The sequence below is a fragment of the Aotus nancymaae genome, unplaced genomic scaffold, assembly GCF_030222135.1.
Source record: "Aotus nancymaae isolate 86718 unplaced genomic scaffold, 86718_ANA_hifiasm-v0.15.2.pri h1tg000020l, whole genome shotgun sequence".
NCBI lineage: Eukaryota > Metazoa > Chordata > Mammalia > Primates > Aotidae > Aotus > Aotus nancymaae.
In genome coordinates this window covers 67,899,597-67,916,695 of record NW_026988432.1, presented here as the reverse complement: position 1 = coordinate 67,916,695, position 17,099 = coordinate 67,899,597, and the positions used below count along the sequence as shown (strand labels likewise).

The 17,099-nt window shown below is 51.5% G+C and overlaps 1 protein-coding gene across 2 annotated transcripts in view; it reads left to right on the top strand.

Annotated features, from left to right (window-relative positions):
* Nucleotides 1-3,377: 3,377 nt before the first annotated feature.
* Nucleotides 3,378-17,099, top strand: part of IMPA2 (inositol monophosphatase 2) — a 55,484-nt gene continuing 41,762 nt past the window's right edge. The window contains exon 1 of one of the 2 annotated variants that reach the window (XM_012470063.3): nt 3,378-3,634. In XM_012470063.3, coding sequence (XP_012325486.2) covers nt 3,539-3,634 — 96 coding nt within the window. In that variant the 5' untranslated portion in view covers nt 3,378-3,538. Of the gene's footprint in view, nt 3,635-6,819; nt 7,081-17,099 lie in introns of those variants that run through there. The other variant, XM_012470064.3, reaches the window with a different exon arrangement.

The window sequence follows — 17,099 nt, the reverse complement described above, 5'->3', positions numbered from 1 at the left end:
ATCTCGGCTCACCACAACCTCCGCCTCCTGGGTGTAAGGCTGATTGCCTCGCCGGGAGCTCGGACGCACACTCCCCTGCCTTTTTTCCAAAAGCTCGGATATGCTCGGGTTGTACCCTTTTCCCTTTCTCGCACAGCCTGGCTTTCCCTTAAAGAACCCAGTATGCAAGCAGGGTCTTGTGATTCTAGCCAATAAGCAGCCAAGTCTTTCTAGCCAATAGCAGCCGAGTCTTTCTAGCCAATAGCAGCCGAGTAATTCTAACCAATAGCAGCCAAGTCCTGTATGCAAACAAAGGCTTGTAACCTTACCCAATAGTAGTCCTGCTCTCCCACAACCAATCGAGCTCTTTCACTCCCTATAAAACCCCACGTCTGAGAGGAGTCTGTGTGACTTCTCTGGCCCGTCCTGTCGGGTTGCAGAACCTCGCCCGGGAGCCTGAATAAATTCCTTCACATTGGATCTTCTTGTGTTGGCCTCAGTTTCTTCTCTTTAAGCTTGGCAAGAACAAACCTCACACTGGGTTCAGGCAATTCTCCTGACTCAGCCTCCTGAGTAGCTGAGATGACAGGCATGCATCACCATGCCCAGCTAATTTTTTGTATTTTTAGTAGAGACGCGGTTTCACCATGTTGACCAGGATGGTCTCGATCTCCTGACCTTGTGATCCACCCGCCTCGGCCTCCCAAAGTGCTGGGATTACAGGCGTGAGCCACAGTGCCCGGCTAAAAAAAGCTAATTTCAATACTCAACAATGAAGATATTTATTAAGCATCTATTAGGTGCCAAAGCAGTACGTTGATTGCTTGAGGCAACCTACACTGGTGCCTAAATGACCAGTCTTTAATAATAATAGCAAACATGTAAGTTACAAGCACAAGTACATTAACCCATACAATGCTTACAAAGACCACTTTACAGTTGAAGAAACAGGCAAAAATGGTTATTTGTAACTTGCTCAAATCCACACAATAAGGAAGTGAGGCCAATTTTTTTTTTTTAAGACGGGGTTTCACCATGTTGGTCAGGCTGGTCTTGAACTCCCGACCTCAAGTGATCCGCCCGCCCTGGCCTCCAAAGTGCTTGGATTACAGGCTTGAGCCATCACGCCCGGCCCGAGGCCAATATTTTAATTTAGGAAAATCTGGCTGGTTCAAAGCCTCACGCTGTTAAAAGCCACACTATTCTGCCTTAAGATATGTCAGTTCAGAAAAAGAAAGTTAACTCTTTTTCTAGATGTTTAGAGCTGAGATCCATAATAAAAGTTTACCTACAGACATAACTTAGCTTCTAGATGGGGGTCACACTACCAGAGATGTTCAGAAAGCCTAACTGGGAAGAGGTGGAAGAGACATTTTACTTCTTAACTTTTCTTGGTATTGGAAGTGATGACTAATAAAAACCTGTCATGAAAAATCGACAAAGAATTCATTTCTTTTAAATAGGCATTCACAGCACAGTCTTAAGTGCATTCTGAAGTCCTGCTGTCTTGAACATCATAAAAACTCAGAACACAAAAAAGATGGAGGTTAGCGCGTCCTTAGCTGCCCCAAACTGGCATGGTGGGAGGCAGGGCAATTGGTCTCGTTTTCTGAGCCGTAGGATTAGGACACTGGGTGAGGCCAGAGACCCTAAAGTTGTATTCATATCTATGTGTTTGTATTTCCTGCTTGTAATTCCTTCTCTTTGTATTTTTTGTTTCTTACACTGTACACTTAAAAGAAGTGTCTTCACAACGTGTTTCAACATAAAGTACTCACAGACAGGCTGGGCGCGGTGGCTCACGCCTGTAATCCCAGCACTTTGGGAGGCTGAGGGGGGCCGATCACGAGGTCAAGAGATCAAGACCATCCTGGCCAACATAGTGAAACCTCATCTCTACTAAAAATACAAAAATTAGCTTGGCGTGGTGGCGCGCGCCTGTAGTCCCAGCTACTTGGGCGGCTGAGGCAGGAAAATCTCTTGAATCCGGGAGGCGGAGGTTGCAGTGAGCCGAGATCTGGTCACTGCCCTCTAGCCTGACGACAGAGCGAGACTCCGTTTCAAAAAAAAAAAAAAAAAAACGCACTCACAAAAACTTAAAACGTTTAATTTCATTATTAGGTTAAGTGTGTAAAAAAATGTCCCATCAAGATTCTTGTATAAACTCCCATTGTTCTCCCAGACTCCCAAGTGGCACTCCAGAATAATTTTACATGGGTCTGCATCTTTTATAAAAAGGGCAGGCAGGGCGGCTTATGAAATTAACCTTGGAAACCACGCAGCCACTCTTTCGGGAAACGTCTCCTATTTATGTTTACATGGGCCAGCAAAGAAATCCAAGGTTGGAAAGGTCATTCTCACTACAGAGGTTCATCGCAATCACAGTTCCGGTTCCAAATTCGAGTTTTGGGTGTAAACAGTTTATAAAGCCCAGCCGCTGTCCTCGCAGTGTTTGGGGTTGGCGGACGGAGAGCTTGTTTGTGTCCAAAGTTCCCGCGCCGGGCGGCCGCCTGCGGGAACACTGCGGCCTTGTGCGCTTAACTGTCTGAGGTCCCGCGAGGCCGAGAACGACGCCTGCAGCCCGGCGGCCTCCGCGTCTGTCGGCCACCCCTAGCTCCTGAGCCCGAAGCTGGTCACAGACCAGGAAGGGACGCCCGGCGCCAAGTGCGCGAGGATCGGCGGAACGTGCCCCTGCACATCCGGGGCTGGGCCGGCCCCGCACCGGTCCACCCAGACAGCAGCTGCCCCGGGGCCCCAACACCGCCGCCCCAGCCCCTCCCTCCCAGCTCCGCGCGGGCCCAGGCCGCCCTCTGCGCGCAGCACCCAGCGCACGGCGGAGCTCAGCATGAGCCGGGGGTGGGGACCGGGACGGGGCCTGTCTCAGCGCGCGGTGACGGGGCGGGGTTTGGGCCCCGGTCGGGGTCTACTTGAGAGAGGCGGGGCTCGAGGCTCAGAGTAGTTGGACTCGGAGCCTGCTACGCGCGCTGCGAAGCGGGACACGACGGGGAGGGGTTGGGTCCGCCCCGAACGGGGAGGGTGAAGAGGGTAGAAAGGGGCGGGGCCAGAGATGAAGCGCGGGGAGGGGCGAGGCTCGGCACTGATTGGTGTTCAGAGCAAGCCCGGAGGGGCGGGGCCAGGCGTGGAACGCAGCTGGGAGCTGGAGGGGCGGTGCAGGACTGGGCCGGGCTTGGCGCGGGGCGGGGCCAGGAGCAGCGTGGGGGTGCAGGGCGGGGCCTGGAACGGTAAGGGGCGGGGAAGAGAAGGGAGGGGGCGGGGCCTGGCCATGCGAGGGGCGGGGCGAGGGGCGCGGGCGCGGGGCCGGGCTTGGCACGGGGCGGGGCGGGGCGGAGGGCGGAGAGCGAGGAGCTGAACGCGCGGCTCTCGCGGCCCGCTGGATCCCCTTCCCGCCCGCGCTGCTGTGGGACAGGCGGCGGACTAGGCGCAGAACTGCGGGAGCAGGCAGAGGGAGTGTGGAGCCTGGCGGCGGGACGGCGGGATCTGGTGGGAGCCGGGGTCCCGCCGAGGGGGGCTGGAGGTGGCAGGGCCCTGCGAGGCAGCGATGAAGCCCAGCGGTGAGGACCAGGCGGTGCCCGCGGCCGGCCCCTGGGAGGAGTGCTTCCAGGCGGCAGTGCAGCTGGCGCTGCGGGCGGGACAGGTGAGCGCCGCGGCTCAGCTCGGAACTCCGGGCGGAGCGGAAGCGCGTGGGCCGCAGGAGCCGCCTGGAGCGGCGGGGTCCTGGCGCGCAGCCGGCGGGCCCCAGGGGTCCACACCTGAGGGAGCAGGGCGCTGCGGGGTGAAGGAGCCTTTGTGCTGGTGTCCTGGACACACCTTCCCCGCCCTTCCCGAGCCCTGGATCCCGGGGGGCGAGCCCCTCTGCTTTGGGGTTGAGCGGCTAACATGACCTTTGCGTTTGAGCAAGTGGTCAGAAAGTAGAAATCTCTCCAGGGCTAGCGTTCCGGGCTGATTTTTAGGGACCTATGAATGGATTCAGCTCTCGGGAGCAAGCCTGGGGCTAAGCCCCAGCCGCGTAGGGATCTGGCTGGGCTGCAGTTTGTCCTGGCTCCAGCATCCTCAGGCCAAACTTACTCTGACCCACAGCCTGAAAGTGGCTACACTTCGCGGTGGGCACGGATTCTGAGTTCAGGAGGAACTTAGTACACTGCCCGGAAGGATGTAAACCGAGCCACAGAGCCACCGAAAACTAGGGAGCAGGTTTAAAATGGAGTGCAGCTCCTCCCTTCTCTTTTTCATTTTTGTGATTGTTCCTTCCACTTTCCTCAGCGCCTTCAGCAGTGCCTGACACATCGTCAGTACTGGGAGGCAAGCGAGTGTTGGTTTTCCCAGCGCTGTAAGATGGCTTACTCCATGTTTGCCTCTTAAGTAGTGGTTGTGGGCCGGGCGCGATGGCTCACGCCTGTAATCCCAGCACTTTGAAAGGCCGAGGCGGGTGGATTGCTTGAGGTCAGGAGTTAGAGACCAGCCTGGCCAGGATAGTAAAAACCCATCTCTACTAAAAATACAAAAATAGCCGGGCGTGGTGGCGCACGCCCGTAGTCCCAGCTACTTGGGAGGCTAAGGCAGGAGAATCGCTTGAACCTGGGAGTCGGAGGTTGCAGTGAGCCGAAATCGAAATCGCGCCATTGCATTCCAGCCTGGGGCAACAAAACTCCATCTCAAAAAAAAAAGATGTGACTGTTTCCGTGAATGTGGGGACATGAGGTGTGTTGTTGTGGGCAGACTGGCCTTTTATTTTTAAATAGCATTTTTTCTTTTTCTTTCTTTCTTTCTTTTTTTTTTTTTTTTTTTTGAGGTCTGGTAGTTTGAACATGCTGTACCGGTTTTCCCTAGATATTAAAATCAGACTGTTAGCAATCTTAAATTTGAAATGAGTTGTCACAAAGTATGGATAGTGCTTTACCTTGGTGCAAATCTTCTAATCCTTTTTTTACTAAGTGGACACTTTTTTTGTTGAAGGGCCTTCCTTCCCTCTGGTTTTAAGGACCCAAGACTCAGCCTGTAAAGAATGAATGAATGTAAAAGAGTGTTGTGAAACTCCATCCTTTGACCTGACCCTTTCCTGTAGGAAAAGGAGGACCCTAAACCTTCCTGCAAGGCAGATGAAGCTTGTAGCTTCAGTGCAAGCGTTCTTCCTGGAAAGCAGGTCTGCTGTGTGCATAAAACACGGGCTCTCCTTCCCTCCTTTCCTGCCTCCTAGCTTTCCTTCCAGAGCAAGCATCAGCCAGATATTGAGGAACTTTTAGGTTCTACCAAAAAACTTTTCTTTCTTGAGGCATTGAGAAGCCAGCTTAGGATTCAGAAGCTGCTGTGTAAACCCTGGTGAGTTAAGTTAGGGGTTTCCGTACTTTTCAAATTTAGATCCTTGAAGAAACAGAAGATTTTTAAATTTTGTGTTATTATTTAACAAATGTGCATAAGGAGCTTGCAATAGAGCAGGGACAGTTCTAAGGCTCCTATGACTTTTAACTTATTTAAGAGATATTTTATGTCTTTGCAACTTGCCAATAACAAAAAAGCTTTTTTTAAACGCTGGACAGGGTTGAAATAAAGATGCTTCCATTAGGAGTCCGGTCAGGAAGCCCGGGCCGCTGGGGCTCCCCCTCGGACATTATGCTGATGCTTCCTGCCTGCCGGGCAGTGCCGAGGGAATGGCTGGAATGGTTTGCAGCAGGGACAAACAGAAGCCACACAAGGTCATCGGAACCTGTGTAAAGAGGGACAGATTGTCTTCTAATACGATTGGGTGCTGACTGGAGAAAACACATCCTTTAGCCAAATGGCTTGGTTCGGGTATAAAGGTTGTGAGTGGTGATCTTTTTGGAGTCCTCCTTAGTGAAAAGCGTGTTGGCAAAGTTGCTGTGGTCCCAGATGCCCACCCTTCACCAGCACCCAGCATTCTGCTGCTCTATTGTTAGCTGCTCTTAGTTGCCCCTGAGATGGAGTCTGGGTTCTAGATGCTGAAAGGTGAGGGAGTGGAAGGAGGGACCTCCCAAGAGTTAAAGGCGCACTGTCCCTTCTCTCTTAGACACTGGTTCCACTCAAGGTGGCCCTGGAGAAGCTGCTTCCATCTCTCCTCTGCCCCAATCCTAGGAGGCTTCCCTGTCCCAGGGGATAGGCTCCTAATTCCCTCGCCTGCCCACTCCGTGGCTCTGTGCCACGGAGTTTCGTTGGGCCAGAAACTTAAGACAATTTCAGGGGTCCTCTTTAAAAAAATACAAAGTTGGTCCAGCGTGGTGGCTCAAGCCTGTAATCCCAGCACTTTGGGAGGCCGAGGTGGGTGGATCACCTGAGGTCAGGAGATTGAGACCAGCCTGGCCAACATGGTGAAACCCTGTCTCTACTAAAAATACAAATATCAGTTGAGCATGGTGCATTTCTGTAATCCCAGCTACTCAGGAGGCTGAGGCTGGGGAATCGCTTGAACCCAGGATGCGGAGGATGCAGTGAGCCTAGATTGTGCCACGGCATTCTAGCCTGGGCGATAAGAGCGAAACTCTGTCTCAAAAAAAAAAGAAAGAAAACAAAAAATGTAGATATAAGATTATTTAGAATAAGAATTGTCACATCTACAAATTTTTAAGATGCTAAGAAATACTGCACATATCACAAAATACACAAAAATAACAATTCTTTCACTGCTTCTCATATTTCTGTAATACTTTTTGCTCTTTTTTTTGGCTTCATACCGTTTGTAGAATGACAATGGTTTTGTAATATTTTATATGGGGAGAATAGAAAGATAAATTCAGCCTTTCCTCTAGTTTGGCTGATTGAAATTTATTACTGATAATTTAGAAAAGTTAATTTAGGCTTCAAACTTGTTATTGGTAACAATTGGCTATATGCATTTTTAGGATGCCACCAAATGAGAACCTTCTATGAATTTTTTTATACATTAGTTATAAGCCAGTCTGTTTTTCACAGACTTGCTTCTGGCTCTATGCAGTTGAAATCTGGTTTCTTTCTGTGATCCACACATTTTCAGTGCCGGCGCCTGTGTCCATCTCACATGTTCCTGCTCACATAGACGCTGCCAGTCTGGAGTGGCACTATGGGAACTTCCACTGCATGGTATTTTATTATGTGAGTATATCACTATTCATTCAACTGTTTTATTTATTTATTTTTTTGAGATGGAGTTTCATTCTTATTACCCAGGCTGGAGTGCAATGGCGTGATCTCGGCTCACCGCAACCTGTGCCTCCTGGGTTCAAGCAATTCTCCTGCCTCAGCCTCCTGAGTAGCTGGGACTACAGGCGTGCACCATGACCAGCTAATTTTTGTATTTTTAGTAGAGACAGGGTTTCACCATGTTGACCAGGATGGTCTCGATCTCTTGACCTCGTGATCTACCTGCCTCAACCTCCCAAAGTGCTGGGATTATAGGCGTGAGCCACCGTGCCTGGCCTGTTTTATTTTTTAAATTTATTTATTTATTTATTTATTTATTTGAGATGGAGTTTTACTGTTGTTGCCCAGGCTGGAGTGCAATGGCGTGATCTCGGCTCACTGCAACCTCTACCTCCCGGGTTCAAGCAATTCTCCTGCCTCAGCCTGCCAAGTAGCTGGGATTTCAGGCATGCGCCACCATGCCCTGCTAATTTTGTATTTTTAGTGCAGACAGGGTTTCTCTATGTTGGTCAGGCTGGTCGCGAACTCCCAACCTCAGGTGATCCGCCCGACTTGGCCTCCCAAAGTGCTGGGATTACAGGTGAGAGCCACCCTGCCTGGCCTATTTATTTATTTTTGAGATGGAGTCTCGCTCTGTCACCTAGGCTGGAGTACAGTGGCATGATCTTGGCTCACTGCAACCTGTGCTTTCCAGGTTTAAGCAATTCTCGTGCCTCAGTCTCCCTAGTAGCTAGGATTGCAGGCGCACACCACCATGCCCTGCTAATTTTTTAATTTTTGTAAAGACAGGGTTTCACTAAATGGAGATGTTGCATTTGGAACTGATGGCAGAGATGCACTGTGGAGGTCACGGTCCTGGAGATGGTATTTAGGGCAGTGCCCCGCACAGGAGGAGAGCAGGTTTGACCGCTGATGGGCTTTGCCATCAGACGAGCCCAGGTCAGGCTCCCGTTTTCCTCCTTGGGATCCTCGCAAATGCCAGTTTGTGGAGGTCATTTCTGAAGTGGTTCATTTCTCCAGAAAAGGCTTCCCCACTCTTCCTGCCTGGGCTGAGCGCACCTGCTGCTGGAGGAAGAGGAGGCAGGAGGAGGAGAAGAGGCAGTGGTGACGGCCTTGAGCCCCTGCCTTGCCTGGTCCACGCCTCCAGTGTCTGCTTAGCTCCACAGGGTGGGGTCAGCCTACATGAGAAATTCGAAAACTTGCCAACATTTCAGACAACAGCAGAGACAGAATTCCTGTGAGACAGCAGCTGGCAGGCACAGAGTAGCAGCTGTCCTTTTGGTGGGGCGGGGGCCGCACATGGTCTCCAAGTGTCCAAGGCTCACTGCTTTGACCCTGTCTGAGAGGTCCCTGTCATTTCCTACCTACTTTGCTAAAAAAAGCTGTCTGAGAAGAAGCAGGAGGGCAGAAGGCACTGTCCCTGCCACTGGGCAGCCTCATCCTAGCCCTCAGCACTCTGGGGCACCAGGGAGGTCCGACCTGTGCCCCCTTAAGGAGAGACTGGTAAAGACCTCATCCCCATGGGAAGAGTGAGTCCTGGACTCTGTGGCCCTGAGATAGTCACTTGCTTGCCCAAATGAAGCGCTGCCCAGGGGAGATCACTGTCTTTGGAGTTTGGGGGAGAAGGGTGGGTAAAATCACTCAGCCAGAGGATGGAGAGGTTGCTAGTAAGATACAGGCCCCAAACTCCCCGAGCTTTAGGGGTGGAGGAAGGCAGGAGTTTAAAGGCAGTGGGAGCTGAGACTTGGAGAAGGAGACGGGAGTTCAGGAGTCCAGGCCCCTCCCTGTCTCCTGGACCCTCCTGGGCCCAGTGGAGACTGGAGCCTGGTTTGCGTCTTCTTTCTTCTGTGGGAGGTGGGGGAAGGCCTTGGTCCCTAGGCTGAGCCAGTTTCAGGATCCTGTGTCCACTGTCCCAGCCTGTCGTGAGCACTGGAGGAGGCCGTCTGCACAGTGGTGCCCTGCCCTTGGGCTCACCTCTTATATGAGTGATGGAGGAGGTGCAGACCTGGCCAGTCGCTGGTCACTGCAGTGTGCAGGTGGACTGGGAGGCCATCCCAGCGCCTAGGATGTGGACAACTTCCTGGAGGAAGTCACAGCTGAGGGTGTCTTTAGAAAGAAAAGCAGGAGTCAGCTAGGAAAGTTCGGTTATGGTCTTGGGGAGGGGAGAGGGATGTAGAGGAGAAGTAGAGAAGATGAAAAGCAGAAGGGGAAAAGAGAGCACAGCGCCTAGGACCTGCAAGAAATGCCCCTTGGCTGAAGCTTGAGGTGGGAGAGAGGAGGTCAGTACTTGGGGGCCCTGTGTGGACGGCAGAGTTGCAGGTGGGTGTCCTGCTCGAACTGATGGGGTGTGGCACTTGGGGGCTGTGAGTTGGGGTGGACTTGATGATGAGTCGTACATTGAGGGAGACAGGAATAAAGGACTACTGGGTTTCTGGCTCATGCAGCTGGAGGGCTGTCATTGCTGTTGAGAGAAATGTGAGCTGGAGAGGGATTAGGAAGTGATCAGTTGCGATGGCTACAGCCGTGGGGTCAGCTCTGTTCAGCGTTGGAGGACTTGGACTGTGGTGCTGGGCTTCCCTTTCCTGTGCCTTATAGCTGCAGGGTCTTGGGCAACTTTCTCCATTTCTTTGCGCCTCCATTTACTCATCTTTAACATGAGGAGAATAATTTTTGCTGTCCTCAGTTACGGTGTGGAGTATATGTACAGGTGAACTGCTCAGAACAGCACGGGGGAGAGGAAGCGCTCCGTAAGCGTGAGCTCAGGCCATGGAGTTGGGGAGGGTGTGAAGAAGTGGAGGCCATCTCCAGGGAGCTCAGCTGCTGGGACAGTCCCGAGGGCTTGCAAACACCCACTTTCAAGGAATGGTGGAGATGAGCCGCAGAATGGTGGGGATATAGGAGGAAAGCCATGAGAGGAGGCAGGGGCCATGGCCACGGGCCCTGCCACACAGAGAATGCAGCTGGGATGTGGGTGACGGGTGGCTGCTGGCGTGGGTATGGGAGGTGCCAGTGGCTTGTCAGGGTAGAGGGCAACTAGAGATGAAGGTGAGGAGAAATACAGTCACGAGGCTGAAGGAGGTGCTGAGGATTGGAGAGCCCGAGGTGGGCTGGCCTGAGAGCTACCTCTGCTTGGACAGGTTCCTCCTCTTCCTCCTGGGGTTGAGGTCACGCAGAGATTTGTGATGTGTGAACAGCTGTGAAATGCTGACCACTTGTGCCACGTGACACCATGTGATAAGCATGTTATTACTTGGGTGTCTGATGAACTGTTAGGGTTTACTGATTGTCACCTTTATCAGGGTTCTTCAGAGAAACAGGCCTGGCAGGAGGCAGGTGGGTCCAGTCTGCAGAGTGGGTTGGCAGCAGGAGACCCAGGGAGAGAGCTGATGTTCCGGTTCGAAGGCCATAGGTCAGGAAGAGCTTAGCAGTCCCACGGCCACCTGCCAAGAGTCCCTTCTTACTTGCCGGTGGGTCAGCTTTTTCATTCTGTTAGGGCTCTCAGCTGATTGGACGAGGCCCGCCCACACGAAGTAGGGTGATCTACTTTCCTGATTAGGATGCTGACACCTGGCCAGGCACCGTGGCTCATGCCTGTAATCCCAACGCTTTGGGAGGCTGAGGTGGGCGGATCATTTAAGGTCAGTGGTTCTAGACCAGCCTGGCTAACATGCTGAAACCCCATTTCTACTAAAAATACAAAAAAAGTTAGCTGGGCATGGTGGTGCATGCTTGTATTCCCAACTACTTGGGAGTTTGAAGCAGGAGAATTGCTTGAACCCAGGAGGGCTTTTTTTTTTTTTTTCCCCAAAAAAGCAGATGCTGACACCCTTGCAGAAACACCTAGAACTTTTTTTTTTTTTTAAGATGGAGTCTTGCTCTGTCTCCCAGGCTGGAGTGCAGTGGTGAAATCTTTGTTCACTGCATCCTCTGCCTCCTAGGCTCAAGCGATTCTCCTGCGTCAGCCTCCTTAGTAGTTGGGATTACAGGCGTGCGCCAGCACACCCAGCTCATTTTTGTATTTTTAGTAGAGACAGGGTTTTGCCATGTTGGCCAGGCTGGTCTTGAACTCCTGATCTCAGGTGATCTGCCTGCCTTGGCCTCCACAGTGCTAGGATTACAGGTGTGAGCCATTGCGCCTGGCCCAGAACAATGCTTTAGCAAATATCTGTGCTCCCCATAGCTCAGTCAAGTTGACATGTTAAAGTAACCATCACACCACATCCAGTGGTGTTGCAGTAAATCTGGAAGCATACACATGAGGCGTGTTGTCAGGCGCACACCTCCAGTGGCTACTTTCCTGACCTGACAGAGGGAAAGACACGTCACCTATTGAAACTGCACTCTGTCAAGGCTCCAGTATGCTGCTCCTTGGGTGATGTGCGGGGTCTGGGTTCTAGAGCACATGCCACCTGCCCTGCAGTGACAGGCATGAAGGTCGGATGGGACAGGAACACAAGACCAAGATGGGATGAGACAGGGAAGACATTTGGATATCTCCATGAATATGTCAGCCTGGGATGTCTCTGAAACTGGAGTTGATGGTGACCTTTTCTTTTAGATTTGAAATTCAGGCTTCAGTGACTTCAGACCCATATTTTATACGTTATATATTAACAGAATTTTACTGGAAGGAGAGACCCAAGCCAGGGGGTCTGTGAAGTACATGCTTAGTTAGCGAGTAGCTGAAAAACATTAATTAAAAACCAGGATACCTAACTTATTGCTGGTGGAATGAGTGTTTAAAATCTCTAAGACTGAGGGAAAATAGCCATGGTAAAGGGGTTCAGTGGAAACTTAACCAGCAACCCCACGTGCTCCCCTGCTCTGTGGATGTGATCCTAGCTAAAGGGCAGGGCTGCTTGAGTCTCACTGATTTTAGAAATACAGCACTTTTCATCAGCTTTTCTCTTAGCATAGGACAATTTGTGAATTAAACTTTTCTTAACCTAGTATTTTAGCATCCCGTTTGCAACTTGCACATTGTCTGTATGTTAGGTTCTTATTTTTTGTCCTAAGTCATTAAATTTTCTCAGATACATGTTCTCACAGCTGATACTGTTCTATGTGTAAATCAATCAGTTTGTGTACCAAGACCTTTTCATACAATACCTCCTGTGATTCTTAAAACACCCCAATGTCTTAGATATACTGTTATTACAGAAGAGGAAACTAAGGCCCTGAGAACCCACGTAGAACTTGAATTCAGAACTGTCTGATTCTAGAGTGTACTTTATCCCCCTCTATTCTCACTGATGCTATGAAACTGCTGAAAACAAGGATTACATCCTCGAAGGGAATTTTTCATACGCATCTTCTTCATGAAGAGCTACAGGACGGGCCTTCTGAGTTTATTTAGGTTAGCTTAGTGTCATTGTCTGTTGGTGACTGAAGGAAGCTACCTTGGGCAGCCCCCGTGCGTGCAAGGCCCCCAAGTACACCTGGTAAAGCCTCCTCCGGAGCATATGAGTGCATGTCGCTGGTAACAGCCCCCTGCCTGGGGTGAGGGTAGTTCCTGGAGCTACTGGGATGAAATGCAGAGTTCCCAACCTGGAGGAGTGCACGATCCAGTGTAGGGGACAGGGCAGTGGCCAAGTACAGGGGGTTATGTAGTAGCTGACCCAGAAGAGGGGCCTCAGCCAGACCAGTGGGCGGACGGCCACACGAGTGGCTTCCTGGAGGAGCTGTGCTGGAGTAGGTGGAGGCTGAGGTCACAGACAGGCAGGAGGTATCCAGGGATGTCACTGCAGGCACAAGGGACATCATGTCCAAAGACATGGAGGTGTGGGAGGGAGGACATCCCTGGGGGCTTGAACCTGGCATGAGGTGTGTGGCCCTGGCTGGGTGGGAATTGCCTTGCACACCTGACACAAGACAGCAGCCCAATGGTGAGGCCAGATCTAGTGGGAGAGGCTGGCCACAGGGTCACCTGCCCTGTTGCTAGGAGGCACAGGCATGTTGGAGCCCTGTGGCTGGCCTTGTAACACACCCACAAAGAAAGTCATCAGAGAAACTGCGGTAATAAATATTAATAAAATCAGAAAATGGTTAATACTTTAAAAGATCATGAAGGCAAGGTGTAGTGGCTCACATCTTAATCCCAGCACTTTGGGAGGCCGAGGCTGAAGGATCACTTTAGGTCAAGAGTTTGAGACCAGTCTTGTCAATATAGTGAGACCTGACCTCTCCAAAATAAAAATAAAAATGAGCCGGGCATGGTGGCACATGCTTGTAGATGCAGCTACTGGGGAGGCTGAGGCAGGATTATTGCTTGAGTTCAGGAGGTCAAGGCTACAGTGAACCAAGATTGCGCCATTGCACTCCAGCTGGGGCAACAGAGAGACCCTGTCTCAAGAGAAAAATAACAGCATAGCACAACACAGTGTCCTGCCTCTGATCCTATACCTCTTCCCACTCTGTATTTAATGACTGGGCCCATTTTCCTGGGGGGCACATCAGAATTGCAGCAGACATTCTCCAGGCTGTCCCCAGGGCCCTCAGCACCCATGTCTTCCACACACACAGCTGTGTATGTTTTGAATGTGGAAAACTGAGTGCATAAACACCGGCGAGCTTAGATAAGGTGACACAGAGTACCTATTAAAAAGTCTTCTAGTGTTTAGTTAACTGTGAGCTCAGTGTGCAGCAGCCAAGGACTCTATGCGTTCACTCAGCAGGTGTTTCTGGAGACCCCTGTGTGGCAGCCCCCATGCCGGCTGCACCATGACTTGTTGGAGGTGGACGGAGAGAGAGGGCAGTGTTCCTTACCCAGGCTGGTTGAGCAGATGCATGGAATGATAAGTGCTGTGGGTGCCAGTTGGTGGTTTGCATAAGTGCTGTAGTCACAGTCGGGCAAGTGCCCCTCTCTGCCTGCAGAAGCTGGAGACTCTTCGTGGAAGGTGGTGTTTGAACTGAGTCATAAGGGAGGAGGACAGTGGGCTGGCTGAGGCCGGCAGTGCCGGTTCCATCAGGAAACTCCAGGATGAGTGATAACGTGTGGCAGGGCCATGGCGTTTTCAAAGCTCGGAGGGGAGGGGAGCTGAGAAAGGAGGGATCAGGGAAGGTCCACAGCTGCTGGGCTGATGGTTTGGTTTCTTCACAGAGGCCAGTAACAGGAGCAGGTGAAGTCTAGTTAGTTAGAGGTATGGGAGTGGGGTGGTCTGCTCCACGAAGTCACCCAGGGACCCAGCTTCCTTCTCCCTCGTTGCTCCAAGGTTTTCTCTTCCTGCATAGGCAGCACACCTCCTTTGTAGCCTGTGGCAAGGGGGAACGGGACACGAGGAAGTGCAAGGCAGTGTCCTTTTGAGGATGTGACTCAGAAGTTGCAGGTCTTGCTTCCAGTCTCATCCTCTGGGGCAGGACTTGGTGCCGAGGCTGCACGTATCTGCATGGGAGGCATGGCGTGCAGATTGCGAGGTGGCTCTGTGCTTGCTCCAACTTGGGGGTTCTGTTCCTAAAAGGAAGAAGGGGATACTGGACTTTTGGGGTCAAATGGTCTCTGCTGCAAGGACAAATCTGGAAGCTATTGTATGCTCCCTTTCGGGGGTTTTGACTTTATCCATATAGTGACAGGGCGCCACCAAGTGCTCTGCTGGGGAGATGCGTGGTCACTGTGAGTATTTTAGGAAGCGTGTCTGGCTGTGCCAGGAGAGTGCATGAAGCAGATGTGGTCAGGCTCCAGGAGGTGGGACTCGTGGATGGAGGCACTGGATCTTTTTAGCAGGGCAACCAGAAAAACAGCCAGACAGAAGGACCTGGGTGGTCAGCTCTCACATAGACACGTGTTCCAGTTTGGGAAAATGTTGCATAGTCTATTCAAGAAGCCTAGTGTATGTTTTATTCATTCTTTCAAAGAACTCTGTGTACCTGTTGAATGCCAGGGAGCATTCCTCATGCTAGAGGTACAGCGGGGAAGCAGAAAGAGCTCTGCTCTCAGGAGCTGCCTGGGAGAGACAGTCAGCAACAAAACAGACAGGAAGGACGGTTTCAGATGGGATACGATAAGTTGTAGAAGAACCAGAAAACAGGAAGTCCCTGGGGCAGAAACAGATTTGGTTAGGATCAGTGATAAAACCCCAGAGTGAAGCGGGAGAGCAACTTGGGGCTGACCTGTCAGAAGTGAGCTGTGAAGAGCTGGCCCTGGGATTTGGGATTTGGAGTTTTCCAAGGGCCCTGGGACTTGGGATTTGTTCTGTGAGCAGCAGGAAGCCATTGGATCATTTTCTGCAGTAAAGTGATCTGATGTGATTGGGGTCTGAAAATTCCCCATCCAGCTGCTGCATGGAGGCCGCAAGGGTGAATGATTGGAATGCTATCCACACTTGCAGGTAGCTTTACGGCTGTTCCCCATGTGGGGATGCCACAAGCATGAAGTAAAGCCACTGTCACCTCAACTGGTGGTCCTGGGTGGAGTTCCTGGAGTCACTGGGGGTGCTGGTTCAAAATTTGGAGCCCCTCACCCTACCTGCTCACCCCTGCCTGCTGAGATGGAACATCTTGGTCTCCTAGTGGCCCTCTTCATGTGGGGGTTTGAGAACCTGCTCTAGCCTCATGTTACTCAAGTGAGTAACATGCATCAGGATCACCCTAGAGCTTACCAGAAAGGCAGCTTTCAGACCCCAGTCAGACCTGTGCAGCCACAGTCTGCCCTTCCATGAGATCCCAGAGGCTCTGCTGCCATATACTCTCTGGGGCTGTGTCCCCTGGTTAGGGTGTCTTTCTCACTCTGCCTCTATGCACACACTCCCCACAACCCCACACCACACCAATACACATATACCCAGAAATCCACACACACCCAGAGATACACAGACACACACACCCTGTATCTTCCTACACCACACTGATACACACACATACAGAGATAGACATAGAGACACACATACCCTGCATCCTCTCATACCACAGCAACACACACACACACACACACCCAGAGATACACACAGAGACACACACACTCTCTGCATTTTCCCACACCACACCAACACACACACACAGAGATAGACAAAAAGACACACACCCTGCATCTCTTCACACCACAGCAACACACACATACCCAGAAATCCATACGCACCCAAAGAGACACACATAGACACACACACCCCCTGCATCTTCCCACACCACACTGACACCACACACACAAAGAGATAGACATAGTGTGTGTATATTACTGTGATGTGCACCTTCTCATACCACAGTAACACACACACACACTCAGATACACACAGAGACACACACCCCCTGACTCCCCCACACCGAAGGAACACACACTCATAGATACACAACAGAGACACACACATGCCCGGAATCACCGTGGCCACACATGAGACAAGCTTTGTGCCAAAGGCCTGTCTGGCCAGCTCAGAGTTGAGGGTTCTGGAGCATGGACAGGTGCCATGGGAGCCACATGTGAGGAGTGTGAGTCACAAAGAAGGCCTGTGGAGCTTGATTTGTTGAGAGAGTGCTGTGTGCAAATTGGTGATTTGATAAAATTGACCTGGCTGCGGTGAGTAGGAACTGGCAAACCCTGGCCAGAGGCAGGGCCTGGGTGGTGGGAGCTGGGGGCTGTTGTAGGAATATGAAGTCCTAGAGTTATGGCTACCCAGTGGGCGTGGCTATGTGGTCGCTGTATGCCTGTTTTTGGTATGACCTATCACACTCTGAATTTTCTTTCTTTTTTTTTTTTTTTGAGACGGAGTTTCGCTCTTGTTACCCAGGCTGTAGTGCAATGGCACGATCTCGGCTCACCGCAACCTCTGCCTCCTGGGTTCAGGCAATTCTCCTGCCTCAGCCTCCTGAGTAGCTGGGATTACAGGCATGTGCCACCATGCCCAGCTAATTTTTTGTATTTTTAGTAGAGATGGGGTTTCACCATGTTGACCAGGATGGTCTCGATCTCTTGACCTTGTGATCCACCCGTCTCAGCCTCCCAAAGTGCTGGGATTACAGGCATGAGCCGCCGCGGCCGGCCCCTG